The sequence below is a fragment of the Neovison vison genome, chromosome 3 (genome assembly GCF_020171115.1).
Source record: "Neovison vison isolate M4711 chromosome 3, ASM_NN_V1, whole genome shotgun sequence".
Lineage (NCBI taxonomy): Eukaryota > Metazoa > Chordata > Mammalia > Carnivora > Mustelidae > Neogale > Neogale vison.
The window spans coordinates 172,762,021-172,782,376 of record NC_058093.1 but is presented as its reverse complement, the minus strand read 5'-3'; the positions used below and the strand labels follow the sequence as shown (position 1 = coordinate 172,782,376).

Sequence of the window (20,356 nt, the reverse complement as noted above, 5' to 3'; positions counted from 1 at the left end):
GGATACTTGGCATTAAGGATTTATTAATCACTGTCAATTTTAAGTAGAATAATGAAATTAGAGTTAAGTTTTAGGAGCTCTTTTCTTTTAGAAACTCATACATAAATATTTATAGATGAAAGAATATAAATAAGTTTTCTCCAAAATAATCTAGAGCAAGTATGTAAGAATGTTGTGTGAGGAGGAAAAGAGAGGAAGTATCTTAATCTATATTTATCTAAAGCAAGATTGGCCATGTGTTGATAAATGCTGAGGCTGGGTGGTAGGTATGTAGTTTCTTACACTATTCTACTTTTGTATACATTTGAATATTTCCAAGATACAAAACTTTAAAAAACACAATTTTCTCTTTTTTTCCACCCACCATCTCCAAAGACATCACTGAAAGTGATTCTAAAAGATCTCTTGGGATCCTAGAAGATTTTGTAGGAGACATTTCATCTAAAAGAGGGTACTACTCGGATGGTTGTAGTCGGTTCTACACTGTGGGGCCGTCCTGTCAGTGAGATGTCTTTGAATCCTGGAGTTGAGGTTTATGGTGTGGTTGCAAGGCCCCAGAATGCAGTGTGCAGCTCAGCCCCTGTTCTGAGCATTCCTCTTGTGTGCTACAGATGCTGCTAATGGAAACAGTAGCCATGGAGGGAAGAGCAGTGCAGCCAGCTGCACTCCAGCTCGCCCAGGGAATTACTCTTTGTCACCAAGACCTAGCTATGCATCAGGAGACCAAGGTATGATACCCATCTTAGAGTTTTGAAATAATGCACCTTAACTATGAAAGAAGTGCTGTGAAGTTTGAAATGATGAATTATCTGACAGTGCACTCCGAGCTTTTCCTTACCTTCTCATCGAAGGTTTTGAAGGTTTATGATTGGTGTGAACAATGATGGTTAAAGATCTTGGTGATTGACAAGTATGAGCCTCACTAGAAAATAATGTTGAAACAAATGTATAAGGAAGTGTCTTGGAAAACCATGAGCTCTGTTGACCAGACTACAGAGATCAAGGTTCCTCTCTGTTCCCTGACCCTGGGCAAATCTGAGCTTTCCTTTTGCCATCTACAAACCGGGCGTAACAATATACTTATCATACAACTTCAGAGTGTTGTTGATAGAATTAAATGAAATCATCTGGGTAAAACTGTATATGGTAAAACAACATCCAAATGTTAGGTGGTATTGTTAGGGTGATTTTTCTAATTTTATCTTTACCTCTAGAAGAGTGCTCAGACTTTCTGAGTATAATCAAATTAAAAGCTCGATGTTATGTTAAATTCTCTCCTTTCTACCACTGCTAAGGACAAGGCTCATCTTTCTTTTTGCCTTCAGCTACCATGTTCATTTCTGGGCCACCAAAGAAACGACACCGGGGATGGTATCCTGGGTCACCTGTCCCACAACCTGGTTTAGTTGTACCTGTTCCTACAGTTCGCCCTCTTTCAAGAACTGGTAAGATTTCAACAGAAGATGGGTTTTCAGTTTTTTTGAATTAGCAAAATTATCTTCTACTCCTGTTCTTTCCTTGAACCTTTGAAGATAAATTTCCTTAACCAACCATCGTGTCCAGTATTATGTAAGGAAACTAATAGTAGTTGATATTTTGTCCCCATTGCATCTGCCTTCCCTGAAAGTACATGGGCCATCACAACAGATCTTAATTCACCCTCTGGCTTTGTTTGGACCCAAAGTATCAATAAACCATTCTTTACATAGGGATGATGCTACTAACCCAGCACCATAGGGCACAAATGGGTTTGCTTTGCCATTTGTGGTGTTAGACGTGTTCTCCTGTTATCTGGTTCCTTTATGTGACATGCACATCTTATTTCTGGCCTGGACGACTTAGTCTGTGGCTAGAAACCTAAAAAACCAACTGGTTCTCCTTTATAATAACCAAGTCATGGCCGTTGGGAACCTACTGGTAAATGTTTAAACACTGGTCTACCTTGTACTAAGCACAAATTTAAATATACGAATTCTAAGACATAAATGGGATTCTTTAAAAACTTAAAGACTATAAGTTTTATAGTGGTCTACATAGTCTTTAAAGTTTTAAAGACTACATAGAGATGCTGTATAAACAAAGAATTATGCTACTGTGTTTGTCTCTAGATAGTACTGATTAATGATGAGTTTATTCTTCTTCACTCTTTTCTGTATTTTTCAAATTTTCTATAATGAGTAAATAAGGCATGGAAAATTGGGATGAGGATGGAGGGTATTAAATACAAAACAGAATCCAAAAGATTGCATGTGGAAAAACAATTAGAAGAAAATACTACAAAAATGCTAAACAGTAGTTATCTCCTGATGATGTGATTATGATTGGGTTTTTTTCCTTCTGTTTTTCTCTTCTAATTTTATATAGTAAACATGAATTGCTCTAATTAAAAAAAATGAACCTTTAAACTTCTAAAACTTCTAAAAGTATTAAGACTATGTTGATTTCAATGGTATTTCATTTAGCTTTCATGTCTAATCCTTCGTCAAACAACTTTCTTTCCAGAGTCCCTTTTATCTGCTCCAGTTCCACAGACCCCATTAACTGGAATTTTACAACCTCGACCCATTCCTGCAGGGGAAACTGTAATTGTTCCTGAAAACCTGCTGAGTAACTCAGGAGTTAGACCAGTAATTCTGATAGGTAAGGGAAAGGCATTCCAGGTTGCCTGTGTCTGCTGGGATCTGGGTCTGTTTCTCCATTTCAGTGTTTGTGCAATTACCCATATGTTCATGCATGTATTCATTCATTCTTATATTGATTCTTTCAGCTTTTATCAATCAGCTCACTCATGCTGTTAAACATGTAACTAGAAATTGGGAATAAGAGAAAGCCTTTTTGCCCATAGGGAGCACTGTTTTGTGGGGAGTCTGTCATGTAAATAATATTCTGAAACTTGAGCTAGTAGAGGTTTGCAACCAAGAGCTCAAAAGAGAGAGCTTAACTCTGCCTGGAGGGATTCTGAGAGGACTTGTCAGAGGTGATGTTTCAGCTGGGTCCTGAAGGGAAAAGGACGTTCTAGTCAAACCACAGAGAAAAGAAACAAGCTGAACCAGCTAACAGGCCCCCTTTGGGAAAACCAAGAGATCCCAGAGCTGCATGGGGAAGCGTCTGTGAACCACTTATCTTTACACAGTCTGAGTCCTTCCAAAATGTCTATAAGTGGAGGTGTAGAAATTTAGAGGGCCCTGGAATCCAGGACTAACTTAATGCTTTTCAGACCCCCATCAAGAATTACTTCATCCTGGGACTGTTCTAGGTCAGAAGGTGACTTCCTGCTTTACCTTTGGGACTAAATAGATGGAGTGTTTAGCCTCCCTGGATCTTTAGGGTATGTCTATATGCGGTGTTATCTGCTTCTTTTGGTTGACTTGAGCCTACCGACATAGATGGTTTTGCTTCAAGCCCTGTCCTTTATCAGGCTGTCCTACCTACCCCTCCTGGGCCTATAGGCAGGTTGTTTAAATTCCATATGGCCAAAACGTCTTTATTAAACATTTGAGTGGTGTGCATACTGGAGCTAAACCTTGGAAAGTTTTGTAGAACCTGGGGAACCTTTGGTGTCTGCCTTTTAGAAAGTCTCAAACAGAGAGACTACCCCTGTTTTTACCACACCACCAGTACAGGGTATATTTTCAACACATTTTTGTCCTATCTACTTCTAAGATAATTCAAGGTTATTTACTGACATTTGAGAACATAAAAATAACTAAGATAACACAAAGGGTAGGAACGTGCTTGTACCTGTGACTAGGAGAATATTGCTGGTCATCACTGAGTTCGTTAGCTTTTTTAAATGTTTAAGAAAACCTCAGGAAAGAAATTATGTTATTGTGGTTTGTTTTCTGGCTTCTTATGTGGAAAGAAACTTGATCAAGAATTTTATTAGAAAATATTTTGTCATTGCAGTTTTGCAAAAGGATACAGAGATGTTTTGCAAATTATCATCAATCCTCTAGGGCATATTAAAAATTAACATGTCCCTTCTGTGAGAAACAGAGATGATACCATCTGAGTCTTTTGCTTCTTGTTCATCTGATTTAATGTAAGGATAGAATTCGGAAGCATCTGAGGGAATTCCCTAGAATTCTCATCTCAGAGAGCAGGAAACTTTGTTAAACATCTTTGATCCTAGTTGGGCACACATACCTGGTTGGACTTTAAAAAGAAATATTAGGGGCAACTGGGTGGCTCAGTTGGTTGGGCGACTGCCTTCGGCTTGGGTCATGATTCTGGGGTCCTTGGATCAAGTCCCACATCAGGCTCCCATCTCCATGGGGAGTCTGCTTCTCCCTCTGACCTCCCCTCTCATGCTCTCTCACTGTCTCTCTCTCAAATAAATAAAATAAAATAAAATAAAAAATAAAAAGAAATGTTGAATTTTATTGACCTACTTCTGTTGGGGCAGGCTATGGCACTTTACCCTATTTCTATGGAAATGTTGGTGACATTGTTGTGAGTCCTCTGCTGGTGAATTGCTACAAGATTTCACAGTTGGAAAACAAAGATTTGGAACACTTAGGGTTGACTGGCAGCCAACTCCTGAGCGTCGAAAACATGATTCTTCTGACGATACAGTATCTTGTACGGCTAGGTAAGCGATTTGCAATAATTATTTGGTGGTGATAATTCTTATCTTTTTTGCATCACGCTTTTTTCCTTTCTTTCCCTACTTTCTCACATTCATCCACTTGTCCAGTTTTTAGTTTCCCCTTTTCATTTCTAATATTCCCTTCCTTCAACCCTACTCTCTATGACTGTTCCCTTTCCTTTCCCATTTCTTTCCTACTCCTTTCTGCCACTTGCCTTCCCTCCACCCCATTTATCTCCTTGCTCACCTCTCTGGCTTCTTGAGTGCCTCTTTGGGTCCTAGAAGAGAGAAATTGTGCCACCTAGTGTCCAGTATCATGATGGCCCTAAGGTCTCCAGTTCATACAGGCAGAAGGGCTGTGCCATGGGCACCCTCCTCCCTTGGGGAGTCTAGCCAACCATTCTTCCGAAAGTGCAGCTGTCATCTGGAATACAAACGAAGCCATTGCCTTAGACAATTATTTTACGGTTTTCTACTTAGCCTTTCTATCTTGTTCAGCCACTGTCCCTACATCCATTTTTTTTCTCTTCTCCAGCTACACCCCTTTGATGCAGTCCCATCATGTTTTCCTTCATTAAGGCAGTATCTGTGGACCTCCCTGAAAGGTTCTTTAGGCTACAGGGTAAGGGAGATACATAGGTCATGAACCTTTCACTTCCTCTATTTGATATGTCCTCCTGAGCTCCACAGTGGGTGTGTGCCGGTGCCCTGACAATGCTGTCAGGGGCTCAGCAACATTTACATTGCAATGTCCTTTATTTTGCAAACTGCAGCAGGTCTTCTAATATGCAACCTAATTATACATTCACTCTAAGACTTCAGGCCACTGATTTACGTTGGAAAAGGCTCAGGATGAAAAATTACACATTAGAAATTTTATCTGCCCTCTTGTGAATTATCTTAATGTTTGGAGATACCGAAGTGTTAAACAATGAAAATACTGGGCTAAACAGTATTAAAAACAAAAAAGAAGCTTCAGCCAGCCAGATTCAGTCTTTGGGCCATCAGCTAGCAACTGCAGCTATAAGGCTTGGTGCCCTGAGAGTCTGAAGGCCTAATATGACATGGGCTTTTTGAAACTTGCAAGACTTCGAATAGCTTAGAAGTCACTTTGATGATAAACCTAAGACTTGCTAATCATGCTGATGAATGGCTAATAAAATTATAAAAACCACCTGTGCCTGCAGCTCACTTGATGTCATAATTTTAATTGCTGCATGCACTGACTTCCGACTATATTCCAAGATCTAAAACCAGCTTCTTGATGTACCCAGAATTAGTAACACAACCCCCCATAGAGTAATGCTATTGGCAAACCAAGCCATTGGGTACAGTATTTTTTCAACCTTAATAACAATTTTAAATAACAAAGTCCAAGTTAATTAAAACTAAATGGCCAAAACAAAATGTCTCTCCTCAAATAACTAAAAGCTCTTATCTTAAAAAAAGAAAAATCTCCATTCAATTAGACCTGTCTTCTCTGCCCTGTGGGATCAGTTAGTTCTTTCTAGACTTTCTCTGGCAACCAATTAATATATCTCTCAGTGTGCAACACAAATGGCTACTTTTTTTTTTAAATCTAAATTTTGTACGTTAGGACACATCTTCTCCTCAGCAACTTTCTTCTGGAGTCTTTGAGTTTTTGCTTGTTTGTAGTTTTGTAGTTTGTTTGTTTATTTTGCCTCTGAAGGCTTTGAAGAAGGCAGGAAGAATATTTTTTTTACATATGCTTTATAGATAGATTTTTTAAAAAATCTAAGCTTTTAAAGAACAGATCTAATACTTTTATGGTTCAGTTACCTGGATATAATAGAGAAAAAGAAAAGTAAGATTCTTCAGAAGGAAGAGCCCTTTAACTACAGTCAGTTTTTTCTTTTTAATCAATGTATTATTACACAGCCTGAAAATCTTTTGAAATAGAAAGTAAAATCATCAAATCCAGTGATTATTGGAGGGCTCTGAGTTTATTGGAACCTTTTCTCTTCTTATGAAGGTAGCCCTATCTGAAAAGCCATCAGAGCTGATGCCTAGGCTAACCTGAGTTACTGGAACAGTTAATGGGGGAAAAATTACTATTATCAAGCTTGTGGGAAGTGGAGGAAAAGCTCCTGCAATTTAACTATAAAGGCTAAAGATGAAGAAATGATGGGAGGCGATTGGAAGCAAGACATTTTGCTCTCTTGCCTCATTTAAACTTTGGTACATTTTCCTCTATTTCTCAATTCCTAACAGGAATCCAGTCAAAATTCTGTAAAAGTTAGTTTTAAGGCAATGGAAAATGCTATGAACATGTTTCATAATTTTATATTCCCAGAATGCCTTTATATTTGAAACTGATTACACTGAGAACATGTTACTCAATCATGGTTTGGAGCAGATCTTACGGACACACCTAGTCAGCAGGCCTCTGGGCCTCCAGGAGGTCTATGAGAGGCTGTGGGTAATGGCAGCAAAGCCACTTGCTTTTGGATATCATTTGTTCTGATGGAAGAAAGCTTTCAATAGACAGCCACCTTCCCTTCATCTCATTTGTACTGTGCCTTTGTACAGTCAATGCAAATCTGTATACTTTAAGCTCACTACCTAGTATGTACCTAGTGACCACTAACCATGATGCTAATTGGATAAAGCAGAATGAAGACAGAAGCTTTAGTGGCTCCCAGGTGATAAGAAGGCATCCCCCTCCCTCTAGCAAGTGACTGGGGAGGACATAAGAAATATTAACACAATGTAAACATTGCAGGGTTCTTGCTTGCTTTCCATGGACAGCAGGAAAAAACTCTGAGAGGATTTCAGTCTCCCTCCCTCTAGCATCTAACTAGTCATGGAAAAACATGTTTTCTCCAATTTAAATTATTTTTACAATATATAATATTTTATTTATTTTCCCATATCCTGAAAATATGACTAAACCTTCATTTTCTTACTTTCCTAGAGAATGTGGGTGGGGGCCTGGAAGGCCACTTAAATCCCTTTTAAGGAAGGAAAGATTTCTGGTGCATTCAAGATACCTCCTCATACAGAAGTCCAGTCCCTTAAAACCTGTGTTCTTTCCCAAGGGGATTTTTAGCCTTGGGTTGTGAAGTTATTGCTTGATCTCAGGTCACAGACACTGAGGAGTCTGCATCTGTCTAGCAGAGCTTGACTTTCAGATCTCGGGTCTGCACAGCAGAAGAGATGACTGAAGAGAGGGGGTGACCATAGCCTCATTGGTTTCAATTGAAACTAAACGTCAGAGTTGATTTGAGTCACTTGGGTGCCAAACATTGACTTGCTTGTTTTGTCCTAAAGACTGGTTGAGTTTCTAAAGAGAATCAGAGAAATAAAATCCCCCTAATACCAGGGGCTGTAGGTCACCCATATAAATTTAGCTGTAACCGCCACAAGAGGAGGGGACCAAAGGCCGTCCTTAACAGCCCAGAATGCTGGGGACTAGCTAGGTGACAGTTACATTCTTTATGGAGGGAACGTGTGAGGCTGCCTAAATAAAAATCAGAAGTGAAAAATAGTTGAACTTTATTTTCTTATGGACAGCATTCCTAAAATTAAGTACAGGAGCAATACATTAAGATGTTTTTCAAAGTAGGTATAAATAAAATGAGAAACAAGTGAAACCTAAAGTTGGTTATGCTGATAGGTTAGCTTCTTCCTTCCCGAGTCATTAATCGTATCCGTAACAACAAGTTTAACAAGTCAACAAATGTACCACCTTCAGTGACCACCCCAAAGGCATACAGCAGACTCAGAGCACATCCTCTTTTTAAAAATATCAAGATTAGCATAAAGGAGAACAGAAGCCCACATTCGTGTTTAATATTGACACAGAGAGAAGGTAATTTCATGCTGGAAAATGGTTAGCAGGGCCTCTGTGCTTGTGGCCACAACAGGAAAGAGCTCTTTTGCCTGTGGAATACAGTGGACTTAAAAGGACTACACACTAATGTACGTGTGTTTTTCTCTCTTTTCTGGCTGTGATGTGTTTTAAATTCTAGCTGTAATTCTCTTCAATTTAGGTCCTGATCAGATACCTCTCAGGGAAGAATTTGAGCAAATCATGCTGAAGGCTATGCAGGAATTTACTCTGAGAGAGAGAGCCCTGCAGCTGGGTGCTCAGTGTACCCCTGTGTCTCCAGGACAACTCCCCTGGCTTGCGAGACTAATCGCCAGCGTATCTCAAGACTTGGTTCATGTGATCGTGACCCAAAACTCTTTGGCCGAGGGCATTTCAGAGACACTGAGGACTCTCAGTGAAATGAGACACTATCAAAGACTACCAGATTATGTGGTGGCGATTTGTGCTTCAAAAATCAGAGGAAACGAATTTTGTGTGGTAGTGTTAGGTGAGTAATGTTTGGGGTGTTGTTTTTTTTTTTAATCCATTCATTCAATTATCTCTCCATTTGAAAACTATTTATTGGGTGTTTCAAGCATCCGTGTAATTAATCTCTAGTTAATTGCTCCCATTTGAGTTCTTCCTCCTAATTTTAACTTATGTTTTTCTCCTCATGTCAGATTTTTGTGGCCCTTAGTTTGGCTGGTGTCCTTGTCAGCTGGTTGTGGGAGCATCACTTCAAAGCATGTCCTAGTAACAGATACCCTGGTCTCATGTAACTTCTGTCCTTAAAAGGTTCTGGAACTGTTACCACTCTAGCATGTGATAAAGCCATTGCCACAGGTGGCCTAAGCCAGTGAATCAAGTTTGCCAAGAAATTTAGCTCACGTATTCACCTCCTCAACTGAAGAGCCTACTTAATGTTGTAACACTGAGTCTATAAAGAAAAGCTTCAGAAAGTTGGAGCATTACAAAATGTGTTTTTGTTTCTTGTGCTGATTTTCTATGAGGTACCATGATGAGTAGCCAGCCATCTGGACTAAATTCACTTTTTCCCTCTCTAGTGCTGGTTCTCACCTGTTCCTACCGAAGAAACCCCCTCACTTGGGCAAAACATGACTGCCCAACTCTCTATGACATAAGTCTTTTTCAGAAATCTTCATCAGAAAGTATAATACATTAATTTTTTAAATTTTCATTTATAAAAACAACTAAACACCACAAGTTTATAATTTTAAGACATATTCATAATAACCACGCAAACACAATTTTAAAGGTCTTTTACATTCCTCCCTAGTCTTTAAACACATGTATAGTATGTCTTCACAGTTACAAACGTAAGGTTTATCATTTTTCCCTTAATCATCTAATATTTTATTATAAATAACTTCTTTTATGCTGTCAGTCTTTTGATGTGCCATAATTTCCTTAACCAAGTCCCTATGTTACATACGTTAATTGTTTTCCATTTTTGCTGTTACAAATCATATTGCGGGGAATATTTATTCACTGGGGTGTCACCTCCTCTCCCTCTCTCCTGCAGGTCAGCATCAGTCCAGAGCTCTGGCAGAGAGCATGCTCACCACAAGTGAGTTTTTGAAAGAAATTAGTTACGAGCTCATCACAGGAAAGGTCAGTTTCCTGGCATCACATTTCAAAACCACATCATTAGGTGAGTGGTTTGTAGGATTCTGCAACACTGCCAGCCTCTAGCTGTGTGATTTTCTGAATTTAAATCTTAGCCCGTCAAGGAGATGAGTGTGGAGCTTAAACTTGCCTGCTGACCTTCCCTCATTTGGAAAGGTTTGTCCTCAGTATTTTGTTACTGACCCAGCAAGGGATCCAGAGGAAGGCACATGGGCACTAGTATGGGGGGGGTCCTCAGCTTAGCCTTAGTGGCGTGACCTGGGGAGAGATTCTGCCTCCTCGGATCTCAGCTTTCTAATGTGTCCAAGGGAGATAGAACGATCCCGTCCTGCCTGCTTTGAGTACAATGGAGGTCAAGAGAGAGACACCATGTGAAAGTGTGTATATCGCAAGCACAATACAAGTGAGGGTCCCTCTGGCTTTAGATACTGTGGCAGACTTGACTAAGTGCACTGTCAGCCAGGAAAAGCAGTCTGACTGACAAAGGTTGATGAGAACCCAGCTGAAGCGCCCAGTTTGGAGACTGATACAAATGTATCTTTCCTTGCAATCTTCTTATCTCTGCTTTATTACGCAATAGGCGAGGACCTGGACAAGCTGCTAGACAAAATGCAACAGAGAAGAGGAGAGAGTGTGGTGACCCCTTTCAATGGAGATCTTAACGAGTGTGTGTCAGCTCAGGAGGCTGCCGCTATGATACCCACGCAAAACCTGGGTAACGTCACCTCAGACCAAAAGGAGGAAATAGAAACTAAGTCATGCTGAGGGTTTTGAGGTCTTGTGTTAGAGTCACAGAGTGTGACAGGTTTTTCCCATTATCCACATGGTAAATATGGTAAAAATGCCGTATGATAGGGCCTGGATCCAACACCTTGTTCTTAGTAGATGTCTCCTAGAATTAAAATCAAAGTTAAAGACTAAATTTATTATAAGCAGATTCCCTCTCTCTCTTTTGTTTTTCCCTCGAAATTTCTGTCGTCCTTGGTGTGCTTTCCTTAGCTCCTCCAGCTACGCCCAGAAGAGCTGTTGGTGCTCTCGAGGGCTACAAGGAACTGCTTGAAAGAATGTAGAATGCAGTCCGTGCATCCCTGGCTTGGCACACCCTTCATTGACTCTCTGACATGTAAAACACACATCATCTCAGGGATAGCAAGGCATCCCTGGCAGATAGCACAGCACTACCAACACAGCCTCTCCCCGACAAGCTTCCAGGGTACAAAAAGGGGTAGTGGGATGTGCACCTCAGTCAGTTAAGCATCCAAATCTTGATTTCAGTTCAGGTCGTGATCTCAGCGTCCTGAGCTCGTACCCTTCATCAGGCTCTGATCAGAAGGGAGTCTGCTTGAGATTTTCTCTCTCTCCCTCTACTTCTGCCCCTCCCTGCACACCCCCTCCCCCTGTACACTCTCACTAAAATAAATAAATATTTTTTAAAGGGAGAGGATGGGGGCACCTGGGAGGCTCAGTCATTTAAGTTTCTACCTTCATCTCATTCAGGTCATGATCCCAGGGTCCTGGGATCAAGCCCCTTGTCAGGCTCCCCACTCAACAGGCAGCCTGCTTCTTCTTCTCCCTCTGCCTCTCTCTCACTCTCTCTAAAATAAATAAATAAAAATAAAAGGGGGGGATGGTAGGAGCAGGACTGAGGAGTTTCATCATTAGATTGGATTCCTTTATTTTCAGACTTCCTCCCAACCCCCCCACATGATAAGGACAACATAGGAGAAGACCAAAAAAAAAAAAAAAAAAAAAAAAGAAAGGAAAAAAGAATGGGACAAAGGGTAGACATGAAACAGATCCATAAAGCTGCTGCTGACAGCCTTCTGGCCTTCCCTTAATAGGAATGTGTCATTTATACATTAGGATTGCCTCAGCAATAGAAGTAGCATGGCTTGGCATTAGCTCAGTATCAGTCATAAAAACAAATTCAAATGCATGCAGTATTTCTTTTTTTAAGTAGGCTCAATACCCAGTGTGGCGCTCAGCACTGGGCTAGAACTCACCACCCTGAGTTCAAGACCTGGGCTGAGATCAAGAGTCACACATTTAACCAACTAAGCCACCCAGGCGCCCCCACAATAAAATTTGTTTACTTCCACTTTATTTGATGATAAAGCAGTCACCTGGATAATCTAAAATATGTTCATATTATGTCTGAATTATTGACAAAGTTAGAATTTTAAATTCTCAGAGTACTTACAGATGTCCACATTCATATCCTTGATTCCCTGTTTAAGAAGCAATGCTTAAAGATATGTTAATGGTTCCTTGAAGTTCAAAATTTGCTACATTAAATTCTCCAAAGGTACGCTATCATCTTGGTTAGTCCCCACCTATCTAACCTATGACATGGAAGAAATAAGAGCCTATTAAAAGACAGATTTATTTTCATTGGTAATCTTTGTGGGTCAAAAACTATTCTGCTATTAAAACTTGTAGTTTTGGTCTTTTCTAGTGGGTTCTCATAGCCACCTGTATAAATCTCCACTAACTGTCAGGGTTCCCAGTGGCTAGGGTACTCTGACCACTGTCTTTACCTTGGCCACATTGCAATTTGATTTGATTTGATTTTTAAAGATTTTTATTTATTTATTTGACAAAGAGAGAGGGAGGGAGAAAGAGAGTGCAGGCAGGCAGAGTGGCAGGCAGAGGGAGAGAGAGAGAGAGAGGCAGGCTTCCACCAAAGAAGGAGCCCAATGTGGGGCTTGGGACTCGATCCCAGGACCCTGGGATCATGACCTGAGCCAAAGGCAGATGCTTCACTGACTGAGCCACCCAGGCACCCCATGCAATTTGATTTTTGAAAACATTAATTAATGCAAGTTAATCATGGCCTTGTGCATTCCAGTCAAACTTTCACCTGTGTTCTTGATAAAAAGCAGCCTCACAAAAATTATGAAATGTTGCCTGCTCAAGGATTCCTCTAATCCTGCCTAGTTAATTGTGTGTGTGTGTGTGTGTGTGTGTGTGTGCACGTATGAGATTGATTGCTTGGTTGTAAGTTATAATAAAAAGCCACTGGCATGTTTAGAGTGTCTGGGCAATGTTCTTGTAATGCATCACCTCTTGAGTGCCAGCTGGCCCTGTCACGAGTCAGGTCACTTCAGATAGTATAGGAGTCAGCGTTGGAGCTGGCCACAACGACCTACCACTGACAGGTCATAAGCACTGGCAAGTCAAGTGGGAAGGAAGGTGAGGGGTGTCTCTGTGACCTGTGCTATACAGTCCCTGGGAGAAGAATTTCAAATCATGTTGCAACTGCCTTGCTGGAGAGGAAATGTTTACTGTGGTGCTGTCCAGAAAAAGTTCAAAGGAATTCAGCATTAGTGCGGTTACAGCATCACCTCCTTCCCTGAATTCGGTCGGTCTGGGCTTGAGCACCTGACCTGGGCTGATAGTCCTAAAGAAAACTGGAAACTCTTGCTTCCCCTTTCCAGAGATGAGTCCCCACTCCCAACCTGAGAGTGTAGTCTGTCCTGACATTTCTGGGTGGGGGACGGGTGCTGAAGAGTGATCTGTGAGAGGATCGGTCGATTTTAAAAGAACACGATTTTATAAAATTACCACATCCACTCTTGAACACATCCTTTCAGTCAAGTTTTCAGAGAAAATAAGCAAATCTATTAAAACTCAATAGAGAGTGTGACTAGAATGCTCAGTATAGAGCTTTACTGTGTATGTGTGTTGTGTGTCCCCCGCATAGGTTCACAGTGGCCGTCAACAGAAGTGAATTAATCTTGTTCTTATGACTTTTTTATTTTAGATTTAGATAATGAGACCTTCCAAATTTACCAACCACAGCTAACGGTTGCCAGAAAACTCTTATCCCAGGTGTGTGCTATCGCAGACAGCGGCAGCCAGAGCCTGGACCTGGGCCATTTCAGCAAAGTGGACTTTATCATCATTGTCCCAAGATCGGAGGTTCTGGTCCAGCAAACTCTTCAACGGATTCGACAATCAGGTGAGACTAAACTTCCAAAGAAGACCCCTCAGTGATCCTACCTTAGATTCCCTCTGCCTCTTGCTTTTGCTTAATCCAAATGTTTATAGGAAAATTCCATCTTTTTTTTACAGTAATGCAGATTGGAAGGGCACTTTAAACATTATTTCAAATTTATCCGTAAGTTTTCCCTCAAAGTTCTCTGACCTCTTCTCTCCTAGGCCAAGGGTAAATCAATGTGCACGTTTGCCTGGTACTGTTAAGTCTATGATGTAATTGGTGGACTAGAAACTGTTCATTCATTTATGAAGAGAAACTTTCTCAAGTCGGGGATAGCCCTGCATAGGGTGATGGGGTCTGTGCTCCCTGAGCTCCTGCTGGATAGGTCACATTCTCATAGGTGGCTTCTCAGATATTTACCCACTACCAGCACATTTTGAAACTAGAAGGCAGATCACTATCCCCCATGTGAAGGGGGAATAGTATTTTTACTATTCCTTAGAAAAATACAAAGTTAGGGGCACCTGGGTGTGTCAGTTGACTGAGCATCCAACTTTTGATTTTTAGCTCAGGTCTTGATCTCAGGGTTGTGAGTTCAAACCCTGCTTTGGGCTCCATGCTGGGCTTGGAGCCTAGTTGAAAAAAAAAATACAAAATTAGAATTTCTCCTGATGACTTTCAAAGAATGAGTATGGAAGAAAAAGTAATTTTCCCGGCAAGTGGAAAAGTTAGGGAGCAAAAGATTTTAGCAGTCTGCGGTAAATAATATCTTTTCAAACATAAAATTTGCCTAGAATTAGAAGATGCAATAAATAATTAATTCAGAAAACTGGGACAGCTGAAAATGTTTGTCTTTGTAAGCTACGTTTGAAAAGGAAATTACAAATGTCAAGTTGCTTCTGAGTACCTTAGCTGAGAGAAACACACACACATACACACACACACACAGATTTTAGCAGGAGGATGAATCTTTTTGCCACAGTAAAAAATTTTATTTTCAATACATTTGAAAACAAGTAAGAGGAAGAAAAATCCAAAAGAGCTTAAAATGTAGTTTACATGTAAAAAATGTAGTTTATATGTTTCATACCTATAATACAGTGCTCTTTAAACTTTAGTACACATATAAATCACATGGAGATCTTGCTAAAATGCAGTTTCCTCTTGGTGGACCTGGGTGAGCTCATTTTTCTCTCTCTTTTTTTAAACAGAGGTATAATCGACATATAACTTTGTATTGGTTTCAGGTGTATAACATAATACACCTGATTTTTGATAATGAATACAATTTGATAATTGTATTTGTGAAATGATCACCACAATAAGTCTAGTTAACATTTGTTACCATACAAGTTGCAGACATTTTTTCTTTTCTTTTTTTCTTGTGATGAGGATTTCTAAGATTTACTCTCTTAGCAACTTTCAAATATGCAATGCAGTATTGTTAGCTGTAGTCACCATGCTGTACCTTACATCCCCAAGGCTTATGTATTTTACAGCTAGAAGTTTGTACCTTTTGAACACCTTGGCCCATTCCCCACTACCCCGTGCAGCAACCATCAATCTCCTCTCTGTATCTGTGAGCTTCTTTTTCATCGTCGTTTTTTGTTTTTTTTGTTTTTATTTATTTATTTTTATTTTTTTTATTTCTAAAGCATAGTTTTTATCATATACTTTTTTTCCCAATTTATTTATTTTCAGAAAAACAGTATTCATTATTTTTTCACCACACCCAGTGCTCCATGCAAGCCGTGCCCTCTATAATACCCACCACCTGGTACCCCAACCTCCCACCCCCCTGCCACTTCAAACCCCTCAGACTGTTTTTCAGAGTTTTTATTTATTTTTGTTTGTTTTGTTTTTTAGATACCACATATAAGTGAGTTCATATGGTATTTGTCTTTCTCTGTCTGACTTATTTCAGATTCTATATTTCTAACAACCTCCCAGGGAATGCCAGTGCTGTTGGTGGGAGGACCACACTTTGAGTAGCATACTCTTTAAGAAAACGTCATGTTAGTTCCATGAGCCAAATGAGCTGAGAGACAATAGATTTTTTCCCTCTTTCCATGTGACTGACACATGTAAAGTCTTTCCATACCTTCTAGAGGCCCAAGAGCCTGGGAAACAGTGCAATGTTTTTTTGTAGCCTCTAAAATTCTGAATGACAAGTTGTATGACCTATTGTAATATGAAATGACCTATTGTAAATTTATTGACTTATAAGTGACTAGCTTAGAAGGTCAGATGCCTTCTCTTAGAGCTCACCAGAGTGAGTTCTAGGCTTTCTTAGCTACTGGCCATTTCTGCATTTTTCTCTGCTCCTATTGTGGAAAATGGTTAGGCTATACTCGTACCAAGCACTCACCAGACTTTTTTATTTATTTATTTATTTTTTTTAGGATTTTCACTTCCTTACCATGGAGGAGTGCCTTCTCTTATGGGTGTTTTATTTCTACCAATTGGCCTTTGTGACCATCCTGAGTTTGTGATCTGATATCTGAAATCATGCTTGAGCAAACATAGCCTAGCACCTGTTTCAAGTGGTGAAATCATCCATGGTCAGCAGTTACGCTCTCTGCAGAGCCTTTTCCTGAAATAACCTCTTGGTGACCTACTTTCACCTTCCTTAATAAATCCGAGACCCTAAATAAAACCCTGCATTTTTGACAGGTGAAGAAATTGTACAGATCCTTCCTTCCTTCTCACTGCCCTTTTTTCTAAAGTGAGAACTGGACAATTATAATTCCTCGGTACCAGAATTTGACCAATGACATAAGCTTGGAATCCAGAAAAAGTCAATGTTAAGGACAGATTTGGAAAATTCAAGGCAAAGCATATCTTAAAAATTATTCACATCTGGCTTTAGCATATCTACTGAATTTTATGCTGCAAAAGCTATCACTTCACTATTTAAAAGTAACTTTGTTCATTTTATTATTTAAAAAAATAGTTTCAGTCTTCATTTTAAAAAAATAGAAAAATCAAAGTAGGAAAATTTAAACATTTATAATCTCACTATTCAAAGATAACCACTTTTAAAATCTAGGTGTTAACAAATTACTTAATTCCTAGTGTTTAAGCCTTCCTTCCCTGCCTGTGTCTGTTTTTTCACCTGACATAGTTTGCACATTTTTCTATATCCTTAAAAGTTTTTGTAAACATCATTCTTAATAAATATGCAGTATTCCATATTATAATGGCACCAAAATATTTTGGCTTTAATATTTAAACACCTTCATATTGATATGATATTGATTGATCAATGATACTGATTGATATGATAACACTTGATAGAAGAGCAAGTACATTTAAGGTATAAAGAGGAATTGTCCACAGCACAGTAGTAAGCAGGAGACAGTCCACTAACGCTACTCAACATCAGAGTTGGGAAAGCAGAAAGGACTCTTAAGAAATCATCGGTTCCATTTCCTTCTATTTCACCATGGGACTCTATAGGAGAGCTTCATTTGCGTAAGGTCACAGAGGGCAGCAGTGCCTTGGGGACAAGAACTGCTTTTTCATTTGTGCATGCCTTGTGCCCCATTTGTGCCTCTCTCCAGCCAGGTGCAAGGAGGCACTCAACTAATGTTTGAATGAAGGGCTGGAGGGAGGAAAAGGAGTGTTAGGGGAAAACAGTGTCCAAGTGCCCTGCTTTCTGATTCTATTTGCCTTTCTCCAAAGGAAGCATTTCAGCAGCTAGTTGGCCAGGAAAAGCACCTGGCAGGGAGAAGCAGCCAAGGCATGAAGAAAGGCCACATCCTTGGCAGCCCTTGTGTAGCTGAAAGAAAAGGTGAAAACAGAAACCATCACGTTGTGCAGACTCAGCTCTAAGGCAAAACATGTGATACCTCAGCTCACTTCTAATTAAGGAAGGGAGGCAGAGAGGAAAAAAAGAAAGAAAAAGAAAACATTATGGAAAGAATTTGAAGGTTACAAAAAGAAATGAAAGGGATTAAACATTTTTAAGTTTTCCCAAAGTGGATTTGTAACTGTTGGAATGATCAATGGAGAAGCAGCATAAGGAATTTTTAGACTACGGAAAATACTTCTGTCTTAATGTCATTTTTAAAAACTTCGATGTGGTAGCATAATTCTCTTAATTTTAAGGAGACCCCAAATTTTATAAATTGGAACACTAGGCTACCGGGGTGATCAAAATGCAAGCCACTTTCAATTCAAGGTTGTTGGGGTGACAACAGGAAGTATTAGTGACTGTCCCTATTTTCCATCTTTTAAAATGGTGTCTGGCGGGGTCCCCAGTGAATGGGAGCATATCTGGCAGTTTCTGGTCTTCCTGGTTTTATCATGCTCAGGGACCTGACACAAATTTGATGCCTCAGCACATGCCTGGTTATATAAGAAACAGAGAAATATTTCTGTCTCCTGATATATGGGTAGCTTCTTCTATCCATACAGAAATAAAGAGGTTTGAAGGAAGCAGAAGAGATTAGGAGGGGAAGTGAAGAGATAGTGGAAGGCATTTTCACTTTCTAAAATGGATTTTCTTGTTCTCATTAACCTCATACCACCTTGTCAGTCACCTAAAATTTTAATAGAAAAAATTGTTTCCTGGGCAGTGATAGGGAGCAGGGAATAGGATCCCAAAGAAGAAAGTACTAGGTGGAACAGGGAAACACTAGAGATTCATGTGTACAAAAGCAAGTACCTAAAGTTAACATTCTTAAAATCAATCTCCAACCACGTAGTTAGCTGCCCAGTGCCCAACCCTGGTTTGTAGCTGTTGGTATTTGACTCTAGGCCTCTGCCTCCCAACCAGACATCATCTGGAGATGCTCCCTACCCATCCAATAACCTGCTTCTCTGTACCTTAAACTCCTCACCCACACTCCCCTGGAATCCCCTGCTCCTTTGTCATATCCCAGACCCTGCTGGATCCCAATACCCATTCCAATATTCCCAGTGCCAGACCACAGAATTTCTTCCTACATACTCATAGTGTTGGACACTATAGGGGAAAGAAAGTCAACCCTTCCAGCTGATACCGTCATAAATTCTTTTTTGGCTCTCTAGTTGGATCTCTCCCATTCCCCGTGGTGGCTGGCTTCTCCAGATTCTGTTTCATCAAAACTTACGTCTTCATCATTCTCTCTTAGCAAACGACTGTGCCATGGACTTCTCCCCTTCCCCACCCCAAAAAGAAAAAAGCTTCAGATAAAAACTTCCTACTTTCATATCTAGGAACATAACTGCCTACACACTTACCTTTTCCCCTTTTCTCCTGATCAGCGGAAGAGCTCTATGTAAGCCTGACTCTCCCACCTTCTCATTCTCGTGGACCTCACGCTATGGATTATCTGAACTTCTTTCCTGGGGCTCATTTCATCCACTTAAACTTGCCCCCATTCTCTCAAAGAGGAAACAAGCCTCTGTTAATCCTGCCTAACCCGCCAGCTCACCCTCCTCTGGTTAACTGCCCAATTTATCGAGAGAGTTGTCTATTGTTACCTTGTTTCCTCATCTTTCACTGGCTCCTCAACACCCTGCAAACTAGCCTCCACTTCCCACCCCCACCCTTTTAGGACTCTTAACAATGTTACCAGTGACCTTTTCAAGCCTTATCTGAACTCTTGATAGCACAGGTGACCTCCATTTCTTCCTTTAAACACTGCAGTTCCTGTGGCTTTCAAGACACATTCTTTTTTTTTTTTTTAAAGATTTAATTTATTCATTTGACAGAGAGAGATCACAAGTAGGAAGAGAGGCAGGCAGAGAGAGGAGGAAGCAGGCTCCCTGCTGAGCAGAAAGCCCGATGCGGGACTCGATCCCAGGACCCCGAGATCATGACCTGAGCCGAAGGCAGCGGCTTAACCCACTGAGCCACCCAGGTGCCCCTCAAGACACATTCTTACCCAGCTTTTCTTCCACACCATCATGCACCCAGCACCACCTGTAGGGCTTCAGCCCTGGGCTGTGTGTTTGTTAGGGCTCTTTCCCCACAACTAGAAAGGAAAATATTCATGGAACATCTCTGACTATGGATGGTACACCAGACACTTAATATTTGTTGAACTGAATTTTTGTAGCATTTTGTTGAATTGAATTTTAAGTTAAAATCTATTTTATAAGGAAGCCATAGAAGCAATATTTGAGATTTAATCATCCTCTGGCAAAACCAAATTTGGTCATTAAAACCGTATTTCATATAATGATAAATTATTGAACATTACTAATTACATTGAAACTAATGATGTACTACTATATGTTGGCTAATTCAATTTAAATGAAAAATGGGAAAAAAACCCCATATTTTGGAAGTCTACTTTGGCTACAAGTAAAGGCCTTGGATGTGTATGTATTTAGGTGTGTCTGTCAGTCACACAGGGCT

At 40.1% G+C, this 20,356-nt stretch overlaps 1 protein-coding gene across 1 annotated transcript in view; it reads left to right on the top strand.

The window, feature by feature from the left end:
- GREB1L (GREB1 like retinoic acid receptor coactivator) overlaps positions 1–20,356 on the top strand; it is a 272,594-nt gene that overhangs the window by 192,236 nt on the left and 60,002 nt on the right. Inside the window, exons 11-18 of the mRNA XM_044243306.1 lie at positions 612–728; positions 1,326–1,445; positions 2,503–2,640; positions 4,406–4,591; positions 8,602–8,928; positions 9,964–10,092; positions 10,648–10,782; positions 13,831–14,028. Of these exons, the coding sequence (XP_044099241.1) occupies positions 612–728; positions 1,326–1,445; positions 2,503–2,640; positions 4,406–4,591; positions 8,602–8,928; positions 9,964–10,092; positions 10,648–10,782; positions 13,831–14,028 (1,350 nt within the window). The remainder of the gene's footprint in view (positions 1–611; positions 729–1,325; positions 1,446–2,502; positions 2,641–4,405; positions 4,592–8,601; positions 8,929–9,963; positions 10,093–10,647; positions 10,783–13,830; positions 14,029–20,356) is intronic.